Source organism: Anolis carolinensis, chromosome 6 (genome assembly GCF_035594765.1).
Source record: "Anolis carolinensis isolate JA03-04 chromosome 6, rAnoCar3.1.pri, whole genome shotgun sequence".
NCBI classification, from domain to species: domain Eukaryota; kingdom Metazoa; phylum Chordata; class Lepidosauria; order Squamata; family Dactyloidae; genus Anolis; species Anolis carolinensis.
This window is the reverse complement of record NC_085846.1, coordinates 69615540-69630542: the sequence shown is the minus strand read 5'-3', so window position 1 is coordinate 69630542 and position 15003 is coordinate 69615540. Positions and strand designations below refer to the sequence as shown.

Here is a 15003-nt window from a genome sequence, read left to right as displayed (position 1 = left end):
AAGTCCATCTGCCCCAGGGGACTTATTTATTTTAGTCATATTTATTGTCCTGATTACTTCCTCTGGTGTGATTTGTTTGTCTAAGTCAGCTTTCATTCCTTCTGAAATTTGTTTTAAGTTTGTCTCTTCTACATACTGGGAGATTGTCTTAATCTCCCCCTGAGTTCTTTTGTATAAGTTTGCATAGTATTCTTCAAATAGTTTTTGTATCTGTTGTGAATCTGTGACAATTTTCCCTTTATTTTTTATCCTCATTATCAATGGTTTTTTCTTTGCATCTTTTATTTGCCAAGCTAATAATTTCCCTGGTTTGTTTGCATTTTCAAAAAAGTTCTATCTATTATACATAACTTTCCTTTCTATTTCACTAGCAATTAGCTGTTCGTATTGTTGGTGCAATTTTTTTAGTTCACCTTGTAATCTCGTCTTTGTACCTTTTTCTTTTTCTATTTCTAATTCCTTTGTCCTGTTTTTTGACAACAGTTCCAATTGGGCCTTACTTTTTCCTTTGTACCAAATCAAGTTTTGTTGTATCAATAACCCTCTAATTACTGCTTTTCCAATCTCCCAAACTATTCCCTCCTTCATTCCTTCTTTAGCATTGTCCTTAAAGTAATTATTAATTCCCATTCTAATTTTTTCCCTATGTGACTTGATTTTTAAAATATAATCATTCATTCTCCAGGTTCTATTTCTTTTGTATCCCACTCTTAATTTCATTAATATCGGATTATGGTCGGCTAATACTCTAGGTAATAATTTGATCTTCTCTGTTTTACCCACTAGTTCCTTAGTGCCAAATATCAGGTCAATTCTTGAGGATGTGCCATGTCTATGTGAATAGTATGAATACTCTTTCCTTGTTGAATTGTGGACCCTCCAGATGTCATAAAGTTCCCAAAACTGAATTTCCCTTAGGAAGGATCCCGGGAGTCGGCCTATGGAAAACATAGAAGGTTGTGAGTGGGAGGTGCCATCATCTAAAGCTTCAGTAAAAACCTACCTTGAAATTGGACATTTTGAGGTTAAAGGGTTCATCTGGAAATTCATCTAGCATTAAAATACCAAAAACATTTTGTTGTCATGCTCAAGTGAATGTAGTTTGATGTCTCTATTAATGTCATTTTGAGGTTTGGTCACACAGCCAAGAAACTGCTGCCCTTTCAAACCTTGCTCTTAAATATGCGTTCCAAGCAAATTCTCTCAAAAAGCAGTTCATAGGCTCTTCTAGCAGCAAAGCAGAAAATGTTAAAGATTTATTCTAATCTATTCTTACTGTTATTCTTCTAGAGTGCCGGAGAATAGAACGCCTAGATATTGTGTTTGTCATCGATGGTTCTGGAAGTATAGATCCTAAAGAATATGATATTATGAAAGAATTCATGATTTCCCTGGTGAAAAAATCTGATGTCAGCCATGATCGAGTTCAGTTTGGGGCTGTAAAATATTCTGCTGAGCCAGAAACGTTCTTCTATCTGAACAGATATACTACAAAATCAGCAATCATTAGGGCTATCCAAAATGATAAATCTATTGGGGAAACAACATACACAGCCAAGGCACTGAGACACTCAGAAGGTCTTTTCTCGGAGGAGCATGGGAGCCGTAAACACCGGGGGGTCCCACAAGTTCTTATAGTGATAACTGATGGGGATTCCCATGATGCAGCAGAACTCGATGAAGTATCAAAGAAGCTCCGAGCAAATGGCATTATTATCTATGCAATTGGGATAGAAAGAGCCAGGCCAGATGAGCTTCTGACCATGGCGGGATCCGAAGATAAATATTTTTATGTTAATACATTTGAAGGACTAAAACACCTGTACCCTAGAATATCTGAAAAGATCTGCAGTGTTTCAAAACCAGGTAAGTGGGTATTAAATTTTAGGAGACGTATTATTCTCCAAGTTGAATTTCTGGTTCTCCCCCTCTGCACCCACGTAGTCGGCACAATGTGGGTGACTGGGGTTAGATTGGTGTTTGCCGCTGAATCTAGCCCTGTATGATGAGGTCGAAGTGACCTCTAATATTAAAGGATTATAATATGCACTAATATGCATCAACTGCTATGACAACATCCTATGGATTCCTGAGATTTATATTTCGGTGAGGGAATAAAGTTATTTGGCTGGGAATTTGAAATACGGCATGGGCGCCATATGCTTTTGGGGAGATGGGGATATTTTTGGGAATGTAAGTAAATGGAGCCATGGATATTGAATCCACAGATAAAGGGTTCATACTGTATGACTTCTAAACTACAAATCTCATGATTTTATATAATCATGGCACTTAAAATAAAAACACAATGCTATAACTGGGTAGGGTGAAATGACTGTAATTTTAGATTCTCTAGATTTCAGTGCAATACTATGTATATTTGCTCAAAAAGAGGCCTCTCTTCTATAACAGTCACCTAGATATTTGTGCAGTTGATCGTTATCTAAATCTAAATCTAAATCTAAATCTATATATCTATATATATAATAAAAGTGAATGTTTGTATGCGGGTATGTATGTATGCGGGTATGTATGCAAGTATGTGCCAGCTTTCTGATTGGCCGCCACTATTGCAGGCCACTGTGACCGCCAGGAATCACTGACATGGACCAAACTTGGCATGCTTAACCCCCATGATGCACTTTACGGCCTGGTGCCATTTGGGGGACGATGGCCCATGGGTGATGGGATTTGTAGTACTTTCAATCTCAACGGCTCCCACAGGCCACTGCGACGCCCAGCAGTGATGGAACTGGATCAAACTTGGCACACAGAACCCCTATGAAACCCTTTCCATCCTGGAGCAGATTGGGGAGGATGGACCAAGTAGCATCACTCACTTCTTACTCTGGGAGTTGAAGTTCACCCTTATACAGACAGCACTGAACCCAGCTGACTTCGAATCTGGACCAAACTTGCCACACTGCCTCATAATGCCCAACTGAGCATACAGGCAGGGTTTCAGGGTGATTGCCCTTTGGCTCTGGGAGTTGTAGTTCACCCTTATACAGACAGCACTGAACCCAGCCGACTTCGGATCTGGACCAAACTTGGCACACTGCCTCATCATGTCCAACTGAGCATACAGGCAGGATTTTGGGGTGATTGATCTTTGCTCTATGAGTTGTAGTTCACCCTTACCCAGACAGCACTGAACCCAGCCAATGACGGATCTGGACCAAACTTGGCATACTGCCTCATCGTACCCAACTATGCATACAGCAGGGTATCGGGGTGATTGACCTGTGCTCTGTGAGTTGTAGTTCACCCTTATACAGACAGCACTGAACCTAGACAACTTCGGATCTGGACTAAACTTGGCACACAAGTTTCTTAAATAACCCGGGCACCGCTGGGTCCCCAAGCTAGTAATTATTATAATTTTGAGTTAAAAGAGAGTGTAGGAGCCATTTTTCTGGTCAGGGCCTAAGGGAAATTGGAGGCAAAGGTTTATAGAAACCAGGGACCTCATCCCATGAGCCATCTCCTCATCTTTCCCCTGTTTTTTCACTGTTTTTCGCCAACTGCAGCCATTTGGAGTCAATTAGCACCCAACTTTTGAAGATACATTCTGGGCTCTGCTTCCATGCATTGTGGAAATGGAGTCCCCCAGAGTCCCACTAGAAATGCCCTTACGTCAAGTGATAGCTTTCATAGGACTCATTTCCAAAGTGCATCGAAACAGAGCCCAGAATTCATGGGATGAGGCCCCAGGTTGAAATACATAAACATTTAAGAAATGTTTCATTGATTATATGCACATATACATATGCTGCTGCTGCTGTTATTATTAATATATTTATTTATACCCCACTTTTTCTCTCCACAAGGAGACTCAAAGTGGTTTACATTAAAAGCATTTCAATACTGTTTAAACCCCCAATGGCGCAGTGAGTTAAACCACTGAGCTGCTGAACTGGCTGACTGAAAGGTCATTGGTTCGAATTCAGGAACAGCATGAGCTCCTGCTGTTAGCCCCAGCTTCTGCCAACCTAGCAGTTCAAAAACATGCAAATGTGAGTAAATCAATAGGTACAGCTCCGGTGGGAAGCTAACAGCGCTCCATGCAGTCATGCCGGCCAAATGACCTTGAAGGTGGCTACAGACAGCGCTGGCTCTTTGGCTTGGAAATGGAGACGAGCACCAACCCGCATAGTCAGACAGGACTCAGAGCCGGCCCTAGGTATTTTTCAAGTGTAGACGAACAGAATTTTGGCGCCCCCCCCCCCCCAAACCAATCACTGAAAAATAAAAGTGTTGGATAAGCAAAAATGTTGGATAATAAGGAGGGATTAAGGAAAAGCCTATTAAACATCAAATTACATTAAGATTTTTTACAAATTAAGCACCAAAACATCATGTTTTACAACAAATCAACAGAAAAAGCAGTCTCAACTGCGCCCCCATATGTTTTGCACCCGAAGCGACCGCTTAATTCGCCTCATTGTTGGACCGGCTCTGAGGGACTAGACTTAATGTCAGGGGAAAACCTTTTACCTTTACCTACTGTTTAAAATCTACAAACATACAAACATTAAAACAGAATTAAATATCATTGGTATTTTAAAAATTCCGTTAAAATCCCTAAAAACATATTCAAATAATCACAGCATCCCCTGACTTTAAAAACCTTCTTCTTTAAAAGTCTGCCTGAATTAAAAGGTTTTAGCCTGCCTCCGGAAGGACAGCAGGGAGGGGACCATTCTGACTTCCTTGGACAGGGAGTTCCAGAGTTGAGGGACAGCCACCGAGAAGGCCCACTCTCTCGTTCTCACCAACCGGGCTTGAGATGGAGGTGGGACTGAGAGAAGGGCCTCTCCTGAAGATCTCAGGGCCTGGGCAGGTTCGTATATGGCAGTGGTTCTCAACCTGTGGGTCCCCAGATGTTTTGGCCTTTAACTCCCAGAAATCCTAATAGCTGGTAAACTGACTGGGATTTCTGTAGGCCAAAACACCTGGGGACCCACAGGTTGAGAACCACTGGTATTAGGAAATGCAGTCAGCCACATAGCCTGGACCTAAGCTGTATATGTCTATATATATAAAAGAGTGATGGCATCACGGCAGCGGACAAAACAACAAAAGTAAACACCCCACAACCTCGAAACTTGCCAGCACAACCCATCATCCATGCCTCTAGGTTGATACAACAAAAAGAAAAGAAAAATAAAGTCCTAATTAGAGGGAGAGGAATAATTGTTTTTATCCAATTGCTGCCAGTTAGAAGGCTAAGCTCTGTTCACTTGGTCTCCTAGCAACCCACTCAGCCCAGGGGACCCTTTACCTTAACTACCACCAATTCCTCAATACTTTATTTCCCATACCACCATACTTCGCCACAGCAACGCGTGGCTGGGCACAGCTAGTTATTATAATAAAAGAGAATTGAGAAATCCTGCCTAAACCTTTACATCTTTTCCTGCGACTTGCTTACAAGTCTTTTTTTTTCTTTTGCTGCTGTGTAGAATGTGGGATTCCAGCTGATCTGGTCTTCCTTATCGATGGGTCGAACAGTATAAGTGACAGTGACTTTACCAAGATGAAGAATTTTCTGCAAGATGTGGTTCGTCCATTTGACACCGGTCACAATGTCCAAGTTGGCATTGCTCAATACAGTGACAGGTACCGGAAGGAATTCAGCCTGAATATGTTCTCACACAAATTGGAACTAGAAACCCAAATTGGACGAATTCGGCAGATGGAAGGACTTCAGACTTACATCGGGGCAGCTCTTGACAGAGTGAGGAACTTCTTCACACCAGAAGGTGGCAGCAGAGTAAATGAAAACATTCAGCAGATTTTGCTGGTGATCACTGATGGACGATCTCATGATAAAGTGGTGAAAGCAGCAGAAGATCTGAGAAAGAAAGGTGTTGACATATATGCCATAGGAGTAGGGAGAATTGACCATTTGCAGCTTAGTCAGATAGCTGGCTCCTCAGACAGGAAATACACAGTTGATAATTTCAGCGAACTGAAGGTAATTAAAAAAAGACTAGTTGATGATATTTGTGAGGAAGAAGATAAAACAAGTAAGTATTCTCACTTCGAGTATTCAAATAATTCAATTTTCCTGAATCCTTGGGGCTTTGGGATATATGGGAAATTGGTCATATTTCTATTGAACTCTCCTGGTTTTTATACCATCAATTACAAAGATGTTTATTGATAAATGGAGCTCCCGGTGGTGCAGTGGGTTAAACCACTGAGCTGCTGAACTTGTTGACCAAAAGGTTGGCAGTTCAAATCCGGGGAGTGGGATGAGCTCCCACTGTTAGCCCCAACTTCGGTCAACTTAGCAGTTCAAAACATGCAAATGTGAGTAGATCAATAGGTACCACTCCGGCGGGAAGATAACGGCACTCTATGCATGGCCACATGACCTTGGAGGTGTCTACAGACAATGTTGACTCTTTGGCTTAGAAATAAAGATGGGCACCAACTTATTTATTTATTATTTATTTACAGTATTTATATTCTGCCCTTCTCACCCCGAAGGGGACTCAGGGCGGATCACATTATATACATATAGGGCAAACATTCAATGCCCATATACACATAGAACCGAGACAGAGACAGACAGATGCAGAGGCAATTTAACCTTCTCCTGAGGGGATGTTTGATTCTGGCCATAGGGGGGAGCAGCTACTTCATCATCCACTGTAACGGCACTTCCTCATTCCAACGTTGTAAATTAGTTAAATTTGCCTCCCCACTTTATAATAATAATAATAATAATAATAATAATAATAATAATAATAATAATAATAAAAAAACTTTATTTATACCCCACCACCATCTCCCCGTGGGGACTCGGGGCGGCTTACATGGGGCAGAGGCCCAAACAACATAGAACAAAACATAGGCAACATAATACAAATCACACTATAAAAAGATAAAACAGTAATACAATATATCAATTAAAACAAAAATACAGGATAAAACATTGCATTTAAAACACATAAATGGTAAAATCGTAATACTTAGAAACTTACAAAGTCGGGCACGACTAGACTTAATATCAGAGGGAAACCTTTACCTACCTTTATTGATAAATGTCTAAATAGATCAGCCGTTACTATTCTAATGGGAGGGGAGGGGAACAATGATTGAACATTGCTATATATTGAACTTTTACAAATTGTTAATGCCATAACTTGGCAACACATCTAGCTAAGACTCTAGAAACGTTTGTAAAACATGATCAACTACAGTAGAGTCTCACTTATCCAAGCTAAACGGGGCCGGCAGAAGCTTGGATAAGCAAATATCTTGGATAATAAGGAGGGATTAAGGAAAAGCCTATTAAACATCAAATTAGGTTATGATTTTACAAATTAAGCATCAAAACATCATGTTATACAACAAATTTGACAGAAAAAGTAATTCAATACGCAGTAATGTTATGTTGTAATTATTATATTTATGAATTTAGCACCAAAATATCTTGATATATTGAAAACATTGACTACAAAAATGGCTTAGATAATCCAGAAGCTTGGATAAGCGAGGCTTGGATAAGCGAGACTCTACTGTATTCGTTAATGTATGGTTTGGTGTGATGACATATTCAACGATGCAAACAGCCTCTTGGTTGTTTCCAGTCTTTTCTTTTACATTTGATAGTGGGGTTCTCAGTTATCCTAATGATTCAATCTATATCCATACTATGCATTTTTCACTTAAGTTATTTCTACTTCCCCAGTATTTCACTTTCAGTCATGTATAGTAGTAATCGATACTGTTTTCTCTTCCTAAAAAAATCCCCCAAACGCAGCATGCTTCATGGATGTTGTTGTGGGAATCGATGTCTCCTCACAAAAGCAAGGTGACCGTGTCTTTCAAGGGCAATACCAGCTGGAATCTCGCCTTCCTCAAATTGTCAGTGCTCTCACGTCCTTGACTGGTGTGAGTTGTAAACCTGGATCACAGTCACAAACCAGTGTGGCACTGCAAGTAAAAAACACAGATCCACCTGTGGCTTCAAAGTTCCAAATTGACAGTGAAAAGCTTTTGAACAGCCTTGAGGGTACCACTATCCAGAATGCAACTCACTTGAATGTGGAGTTTTTGAATTCTCTTTGGGAAACATTCCAAATGAAATCTGCAAATCGAAGAAAGGTACATGCTCCGCCTTCGTCCTTATGCACTCAAAGTCAGTCATGTATATAAAGTCCACTAACCGTTATTTTAATTGACTTTCTGTAGGTGCTACTCATATTTTCGGATGGCTTGGATGACAGAATAGAAATCCTGGAGGAGAAGTCAGAAGAACTTAGGGAAAAAGGTATGAGTTTGATGACATCCGTGGGGCAATGACTCTTGCTTTGAGTTTCTTTTAAAAATAATCTTTATTATTTTTTCCCATACATATTGAAAAATTCAAAGAAAAAGTAAATGGAGGGTAGTGTAACACCCCTAGGCTGCGTGAGCATTGGAAACCAACACGGAGGCCAATAAACAATCTAATATCTTTATTAAAGCAATAAAAGAATATGCAGAGTATATAGTCAAGCAATTGTCCTTTTAGGAAAGATCAAAAATAGTCCAAATAAATGAAGTTATATGTCCAGTATTAGAGTCCAAAGTCTATAATCCAATAACCGAAACACACTCAAACTCTTTGGAAGTTTGAGTGGGGAAAGAGCAAGGATTCACCAGGAGATTCTTGAAGTAAAGTCCAGACAAGGATTCGAGGCTAGGCAAGGTAATTCGTGGTGGATCTGAAACACAGTCCAAACTTGAACAGGAGTGAAAACGCAACTCCTGGTCTACGTGTGAGTAAGCGCACCGAAGGGCCGCTTAGGAGCTCGGAAACAAGGGACGATGTTCTTCTTTGATTAGTCACGTTGACACCGCGATAGGCAAAGCTCAGTGCAGAACTTTTATGGAAGTTAAAGAGCTTCCCCTAACAGGTGTTTAACTCCCCAATTCTTCCCAGAGAAAGTAGCTGTTTCAACATGCCTGCCTCCCCGAAACTTCCAAAGGGAAACGGTTTAATTACAATCGTCTCTCTCCGCTAATCTCGCGCTTCGTCTCAGAAACTGCTTATGGGAGCGATGTGTTTTGAGAAAGGACTTCCTATCAACACAACACTTTCCGGGGAACCAGGCTCTGTTTCAAGGGCGTCCGTAAGTGGCTTTGGCACGAAAATGTCAACAGGGGACATCTGGAATGGAACAGAATCTTGCTGAGATGTGAAAAAACCCATATCCTCTTCAGTTTGATCTATGATGGCTGTGGGGGTCATGAGCCAAAGGTCCCTGAGACATCACAGGTAGGGAGGGAGAAAGAAAAAAAGAAAGAAGAGGAAAAGAAAAGAGGGGAAAAAGAAAAAAAGAAAGAAAAAAGGGGGGATATAAAAAAAACCTGAAGATCTAAATAACTGTGACTTCCGGTCATCCTCAATGCAACATTTTTATTCTGTTCTTCCCTCTTTACACAATTATTCCCTTCTTTTTCATTCTGCCTTCTGGTGTATATTTTTTTCTTATTTTGTTTGTTTATTTAGTTCTTGTTATCTTTTGTAAAATATTCCTTTATTAGGCTCCAATCTGTTTCTTTTTGTGGTCCTCCTTGTTGTTTTATCATTAGATATGTCAATCTATCCATTTTTAAAATTTTTAATAGTTTAATCAGTTTAACGTGTTGAGAGTTTTGTTTTGTTTCCAGACTTTGGCATATATGATCCTGGCAGCTGTTGTCATATAGTTCAAAAATTGTTTAGTATTTTTCTCCAATTTCATATCTATCATTCCTAATACCATATATACTCGAGTATAAGCTGACCCGAATATAAGCTGAGGCACCTAATTTTACCACAAAAAACTGGGAAAACATTGACTCCAGTATAAGCCGAGGGTGGTAAATTTCAGAAATAAAAATAGATCCCAATAAAATTACATTAATTGAGGCATCAGTAGGTTAAATTTTTGAATATTTACATAAAGCTCAAATTTAAGATAAGACTGTCCAACTCTGATCAAATCATTATTCTCATCTTCTTCAATGTAAATATGCTTATGTATCCTTTTAATAATAATAGAGTAAAATAATACATGTAATAATAATAATAATAATAATAATAATAATAATAATAATAAAATAATACAGGAAAATAATACAAGTAATAATAAATAGAGTAAAATAATAAATGCAATAATAATAAGATCAGAATGAAATAATAAATGCATTAATAATAATAAAAATAGAGTAAAATAAATGTAATAGTAGTAACAATAATAGAGAAAAATAATAAATGTAATAATACCAATAATAATAGAGAAAAATAATAAATGTACCATATATTCTTGAGTATAAGATGATCCAAATATGAGCAACCAGGATCCTCACCCGAGTATAACCGAGGGGGGCTTTTTCAGTCTTAAAAAAAGGGCTGAAAAACTAGGCTTATACTCAAGTACATACAGTAAGTATATTTCCGGTCTCATCTGGAAGTTTAAATTCAATATTTTTGTGACTCTTCATGCATGATTTGCCAATAATCTCTTGCTTTTTTTTACATAACCATCACATGTGGTAAAAGGTCCCCTCTTGTTTGCCTAACCTCCAACATTTTATATTTTTATCTTTGTACCATTTTCCTAATTTGTTCAGTGTTATGTACCATCTATGCATCATCTTCATCCAATTTTCCTTTAAGTCATACACATATGTATACTTTAATTTCCTGTTCCACATTTCTTCCCACTCCTCCGTCTGGATTGTTCTTCCTATATTGCTCTGCGTTTCAATTGGAAGTTTAAAGGCCTTATTAATAGAAATGAGCCTTTGTCCTTCAAATATGTTCAACATCTTGGATAGGTCCTTTAAAGTTCAGAATCATATCCAGAGTACATTCATTGTCCCAATGGCATTAACCCCTATTTTTTCTCTCTCACTACCCTTGAGGCCCCCTTCCTGGATTAGGATTAATATTTATTTCGGAATATGCATAGAGTATCATGTACTCCTGCACACATTTACAAAGAAACATGCAATATTCATGTCTATTAATGTGAAACCATTTCTCCTTTTGAAAATAATCTGTCCATCTTTTTTTTAAAAACCTAGTTACATGATCCCTGAACTAGTAGGTGTCAAAGACATTGTCTTGGCTTTCACCAAATCTTTTGCACTTTAAACAGGACTGGATGCATTGATAACCGTTGTTCTGGAAGGACCTTCAAATTTTAATGACCTTCAGTACATTGAGTTTGGAAAAGGATTTGAATACAAGACACAGCTGAATATTGGCATGAGAAATATTGACAGTCAGTTGATCAAGTATATGGTAAGTAATGCATCAGAGGTACATATATGTACTCATGAGGCAATCATATATGTGCTTCTAAGAAACAAGTCCTAGATATTCAGTTGATCTTACTGCACAGGATCAGAGCCGTCCTTAGGGAATTTTCCCTAGTAGGCAAAGGTAATTTTTGGCACATACCCCCCATGGCGTGGGGGCGGGGTCAGGTGGCATGGGGGGGGGTGTGGGACAGGGCAGGGCGGCATGGGGCCGGGGCCAGGTGGGGGCAGGGCCAGTATGTCTGAGAAAAATATGCTTCCAATCTTCCAGTTGTTGCGAATACCATGACAGAGGACCCCACATGGCAACTGTTGGGATGCAGCGGGGGACAGGGCCAGGTGGGGTGGGGGCGCGGCCAGGTGGCACGGGGTGGGGCCAGGCAGCATGGGGGCGGGGGCAGGTGGCGGGGGCAAGGCCAGTATGTCTGAGAAAAATATGCTTCCAATCTTCCAGTTGTTGCGAATACCATGACAGAGGACCCCACATAGCAACTGTTGGGATGCAGTGGGGGGCAGGGCCAGGTGGGGGGGGGGTGGGGCCAGGTGGCACAGGGGCGGGGCCAGGTGGTGTGGGGGCAGGGCCAGGTGGCACAGGGGCAGGGCTAGGTGGTGTGGGGGCGGGGCCAGGTGACAGGGGGCGGGGCCAGCATGTCTGAGAAAAATATGATTCCAATATTCCAGTTGTTGCGAATACCATGACAGAGGATCCCACATAGCAACTGATAGAGATGTGGCGGGGGGCGGGGCGGGGCCAGGCGGCATGGGGGGTGGGGCCAGACGGCACGGGGGGCAGGGCCAGTATGTCTGAGAAAAATATGCTTCCAATCTTCCAGTTGTTGCGAATACCATGACAGAGGATCCCACATAGCAACTGATAGAGATGTGGCGGGGGGCGGGGCGGGGCCAGGCGGCATGGGGGATGGGGCCAGACGGCACGGGTGGCAGGGCCAGTATGTCTGAGAAAAATATGCTTCCAATCTTCCAGTTGTTGAGAATACCATGACAGAGAGGACCCCACATAGCAACTGATAGGGATGCCCATGCTGAAATCTTTTTACAAGTGTTGCTTCTCCTCTTTGCTAAGCAGGAACGCTGGGTGTTACCTATTGCTCAAGGACTTGTCTCTTGAGCCTGGCTTGCCCCCCCCCCCCCCCCCGCGCGGCCTGGCCCCGCCCCCATGCAGCCCCACCCCCCAAAAAAGGCCTGGAAAGGAGAAGGAGGCGGGGGGGGGGTAGCGCCATCCCACCAGGGCCTCCATGGCGCCCCGGGACGAGGGTACCACAGGATAATGCTTCCCCCTCCTGGTGGTTGGACCATCTCTGCACAGGATGGCAAATCTATGGGAGGACTACATTGGGCAAGTTTGTTTAAAACAATGGGATTTCAGGGTACAATGCTGTGGCCTCTATTAACTGAAGACTTTTCAAATCACTCTCTCCAATGGCAGGGTTTTTGTTTCAACCATTGGAGGTGAAGATCTAAACCAGTGGTTCTCAACCTGGGGTTCCCAGATGTTTTTGGCCTACAACTCCCAGAAATCCCAGCCAGTTTACCAGCTGTTAGGATTTCTGGGAGTTGAAGGCCAAAAACATCTGGGGCCCCCAGGTTGAGAACCACTGATCTAAACAGTCATGCCCAATACATGCCTGTGATATGATGACACTCAGACATTGGAGGGGATAGAACAGATTACTGGACAAATCTAATAGAGTTATAGTTATGCCATACATTTTACCTTAGAGTTTTCAAATCCTCCTCTGAGGAAGAGAATAGTATACAGCATTTTCTGGACTTGATATCTCCTTTATTGCCATTCCCTATTCCTTATGCGTCATATCTTGTTTAGATTGTAAGCCTGAGGGCAGGGAACTGTCAAATTCTTAATGATTTGTAGGCCACGTTAGGGACTGCTTTGACTGAAGGATGGTGTATTAGTACTCTAAACAAACAAATTAACATCTTGTAGATTACAAAACCTTGCCGTCATTTACATATTTCTTCTCTTTTCAAGACCAACATTGCTGAACGCACCTGTTGCTGTGTGTTTTGCAAATGCATTGGTGACGCGGGAGAAGCTGGTGAGGAAGGAAGATATGGGATGGAGGTAAGGAGGACAAACTTCATCTTGTGTATGGATTTGAATTACATAGGAACTGCTCAAGCATCAGAATGCTGTAGTTTCACAACATTAGATTTTAATTTCCTCCTTAATCTTTCCAGGGTCTTCAAGGACTTAAAGGAAGCCCTGGACATGCAGGAAATGAAGGCGAACCTGTAAGCTATTAAACTGTAATTATAGATTTCTGGTCTGACAAAAGAGTATATCAAACTATGGCCAGGATCCAATGAACATGCAATGGTTTTCTGAAACGAATAGTAATATTGTGCTATGATCAGAGCCGGTCCAACAATGAGGCGAATTAAACGGTCGCTTTGGGCGCCAAACATATGGAGGCGCAGTCGAGACTAGTTTTTCTGTTGATTTGTTGTAAAACATGATGTTTTGGTTCTTAATTTGTAAAATCTTAATGTAATTTGATGTTTAATAGGCTCTTCCTTAATCCCTCCTTATTATTCAACATTTTTGCTTATCCAACACTTTTATTTTTCAGTGATTGTTTTTTTTTGGGGGGGGGGGGGCAAAATTCTGTTCGCCTACACTTGAAAAATACCTAGGGCTGGCTCTGGCTATGATGTTCTCCAGGTTCTAAGAAGTTCTTTCCCTTTGTAAAAGATGTTTCTGTTTTTCTGACTTATAATGAAGCTGCTTCATTCGTGTGTTTTTTTCAGCCATGATCCATTTCTACCAGAAGTGGACCATAGAATTACCTTGGAAGGCCTAAAGATTCTTGAGAACAATTCTCTTGGACTTGGTTGGCCCTCCAACATGATTCTGTGGACAGACTCTTGTGGAATTTGACCACAGAGTCACATCCAATGTTTAGTGTGCATTGAAAGACAGAACATTCAAGCACACCTATAACATGGCCACAATTGGTTCACATAGATCAGGGATCTGAAAGCTTGGTCATTCAGATGTTTGATTCTATGACTCCCATAATTCCTTATCACTGACCATACTGACTAGGGCTCTGGGAGGAAGTCTAAGGACCTCATCACGTGGATGAGGTCCAGTGCTGTGATTTGCCAGGCCCTGTGGCAAAACTGGGTGGCAGCGAGGTGGCAGCAGGGTAGCGGCAGGGGAATCCTGGAAACCCGGCCACAAGCTGACACTTTCCCATCCCACACGTGGAAATGTCACTGCTCTGCTGAAGCCCTTTTCCTTACCGAACACAGGGAGGTCTTCATGTTGGCAGCAGAGTCCCACCATGCTGCTGCCACAGTTCACTCATGGAGCCCTACCGGAAGTCAACCAATGTTGTATGATGTGTGGTGTGGAGCTCCGTGAATTAACTGGGGTAGAAGCGTCCTAAGACACTTACCGTATATACTCGAAGATAAGCTGAGTTTTTCAGCCCTTATTTATGAGCTGAAAAAGCCTCCCTCGGCTTATAATCGGGTCAAGGTCAAGGCCGGTAATGCAGCCTGCAGGCTATTGCTTGCAATATGTGATCTATTTCTCTCTTCTCCCCTTATTTATTTATTTATTTATTTATTTACAGTATTTATATTCCGCCCTTCTCACCCTGAAGGGGACTCAGGGCGGATTACAATGAACACATATATGGCAAA

General features: G+C 41.3%; 1 protein-coding gene across 1 annotated transcript in view; it reads left to right on the top strand.

Annotated features, from left to right (window-relative positions):
- LOC100561835 (collagen alpha-6(VI) chain) overlaps window positions 1–15003 on the top strand; it is a gene marked incomplete at its 5' end in the record, with an annotated part of 86561 nt that overhangs the window by 14015 nt on the left and 57543 nt on the right. Inside the window, 7 exons of the mRNA XM_062957850.1 lie at window positions 1291–1866; window positions 5466–6032; window positions 7778–8121; window positions 8209–8287; window positions 11148–11293; window positions 13322–13414; window positions 13531–13584. Coding sequence (XP_062813920.1) covers window positions 1291–1866; window positions 5466–6032; window positions 7778–8121; window positions 8209–8287; window positions 11148–11293; window positions 13322–13414; window positions 13531–13584 — 1859 coding nt within the window. The remainder of the gene's footprint in view (window positions 1–1290; window positions 1867–5465; window positions 6033–7777; window positions 8122–8208; window positions 8288–11147; window positions 11294–13321; window positions 13415–13530; window positions 13585–15003) is intronic.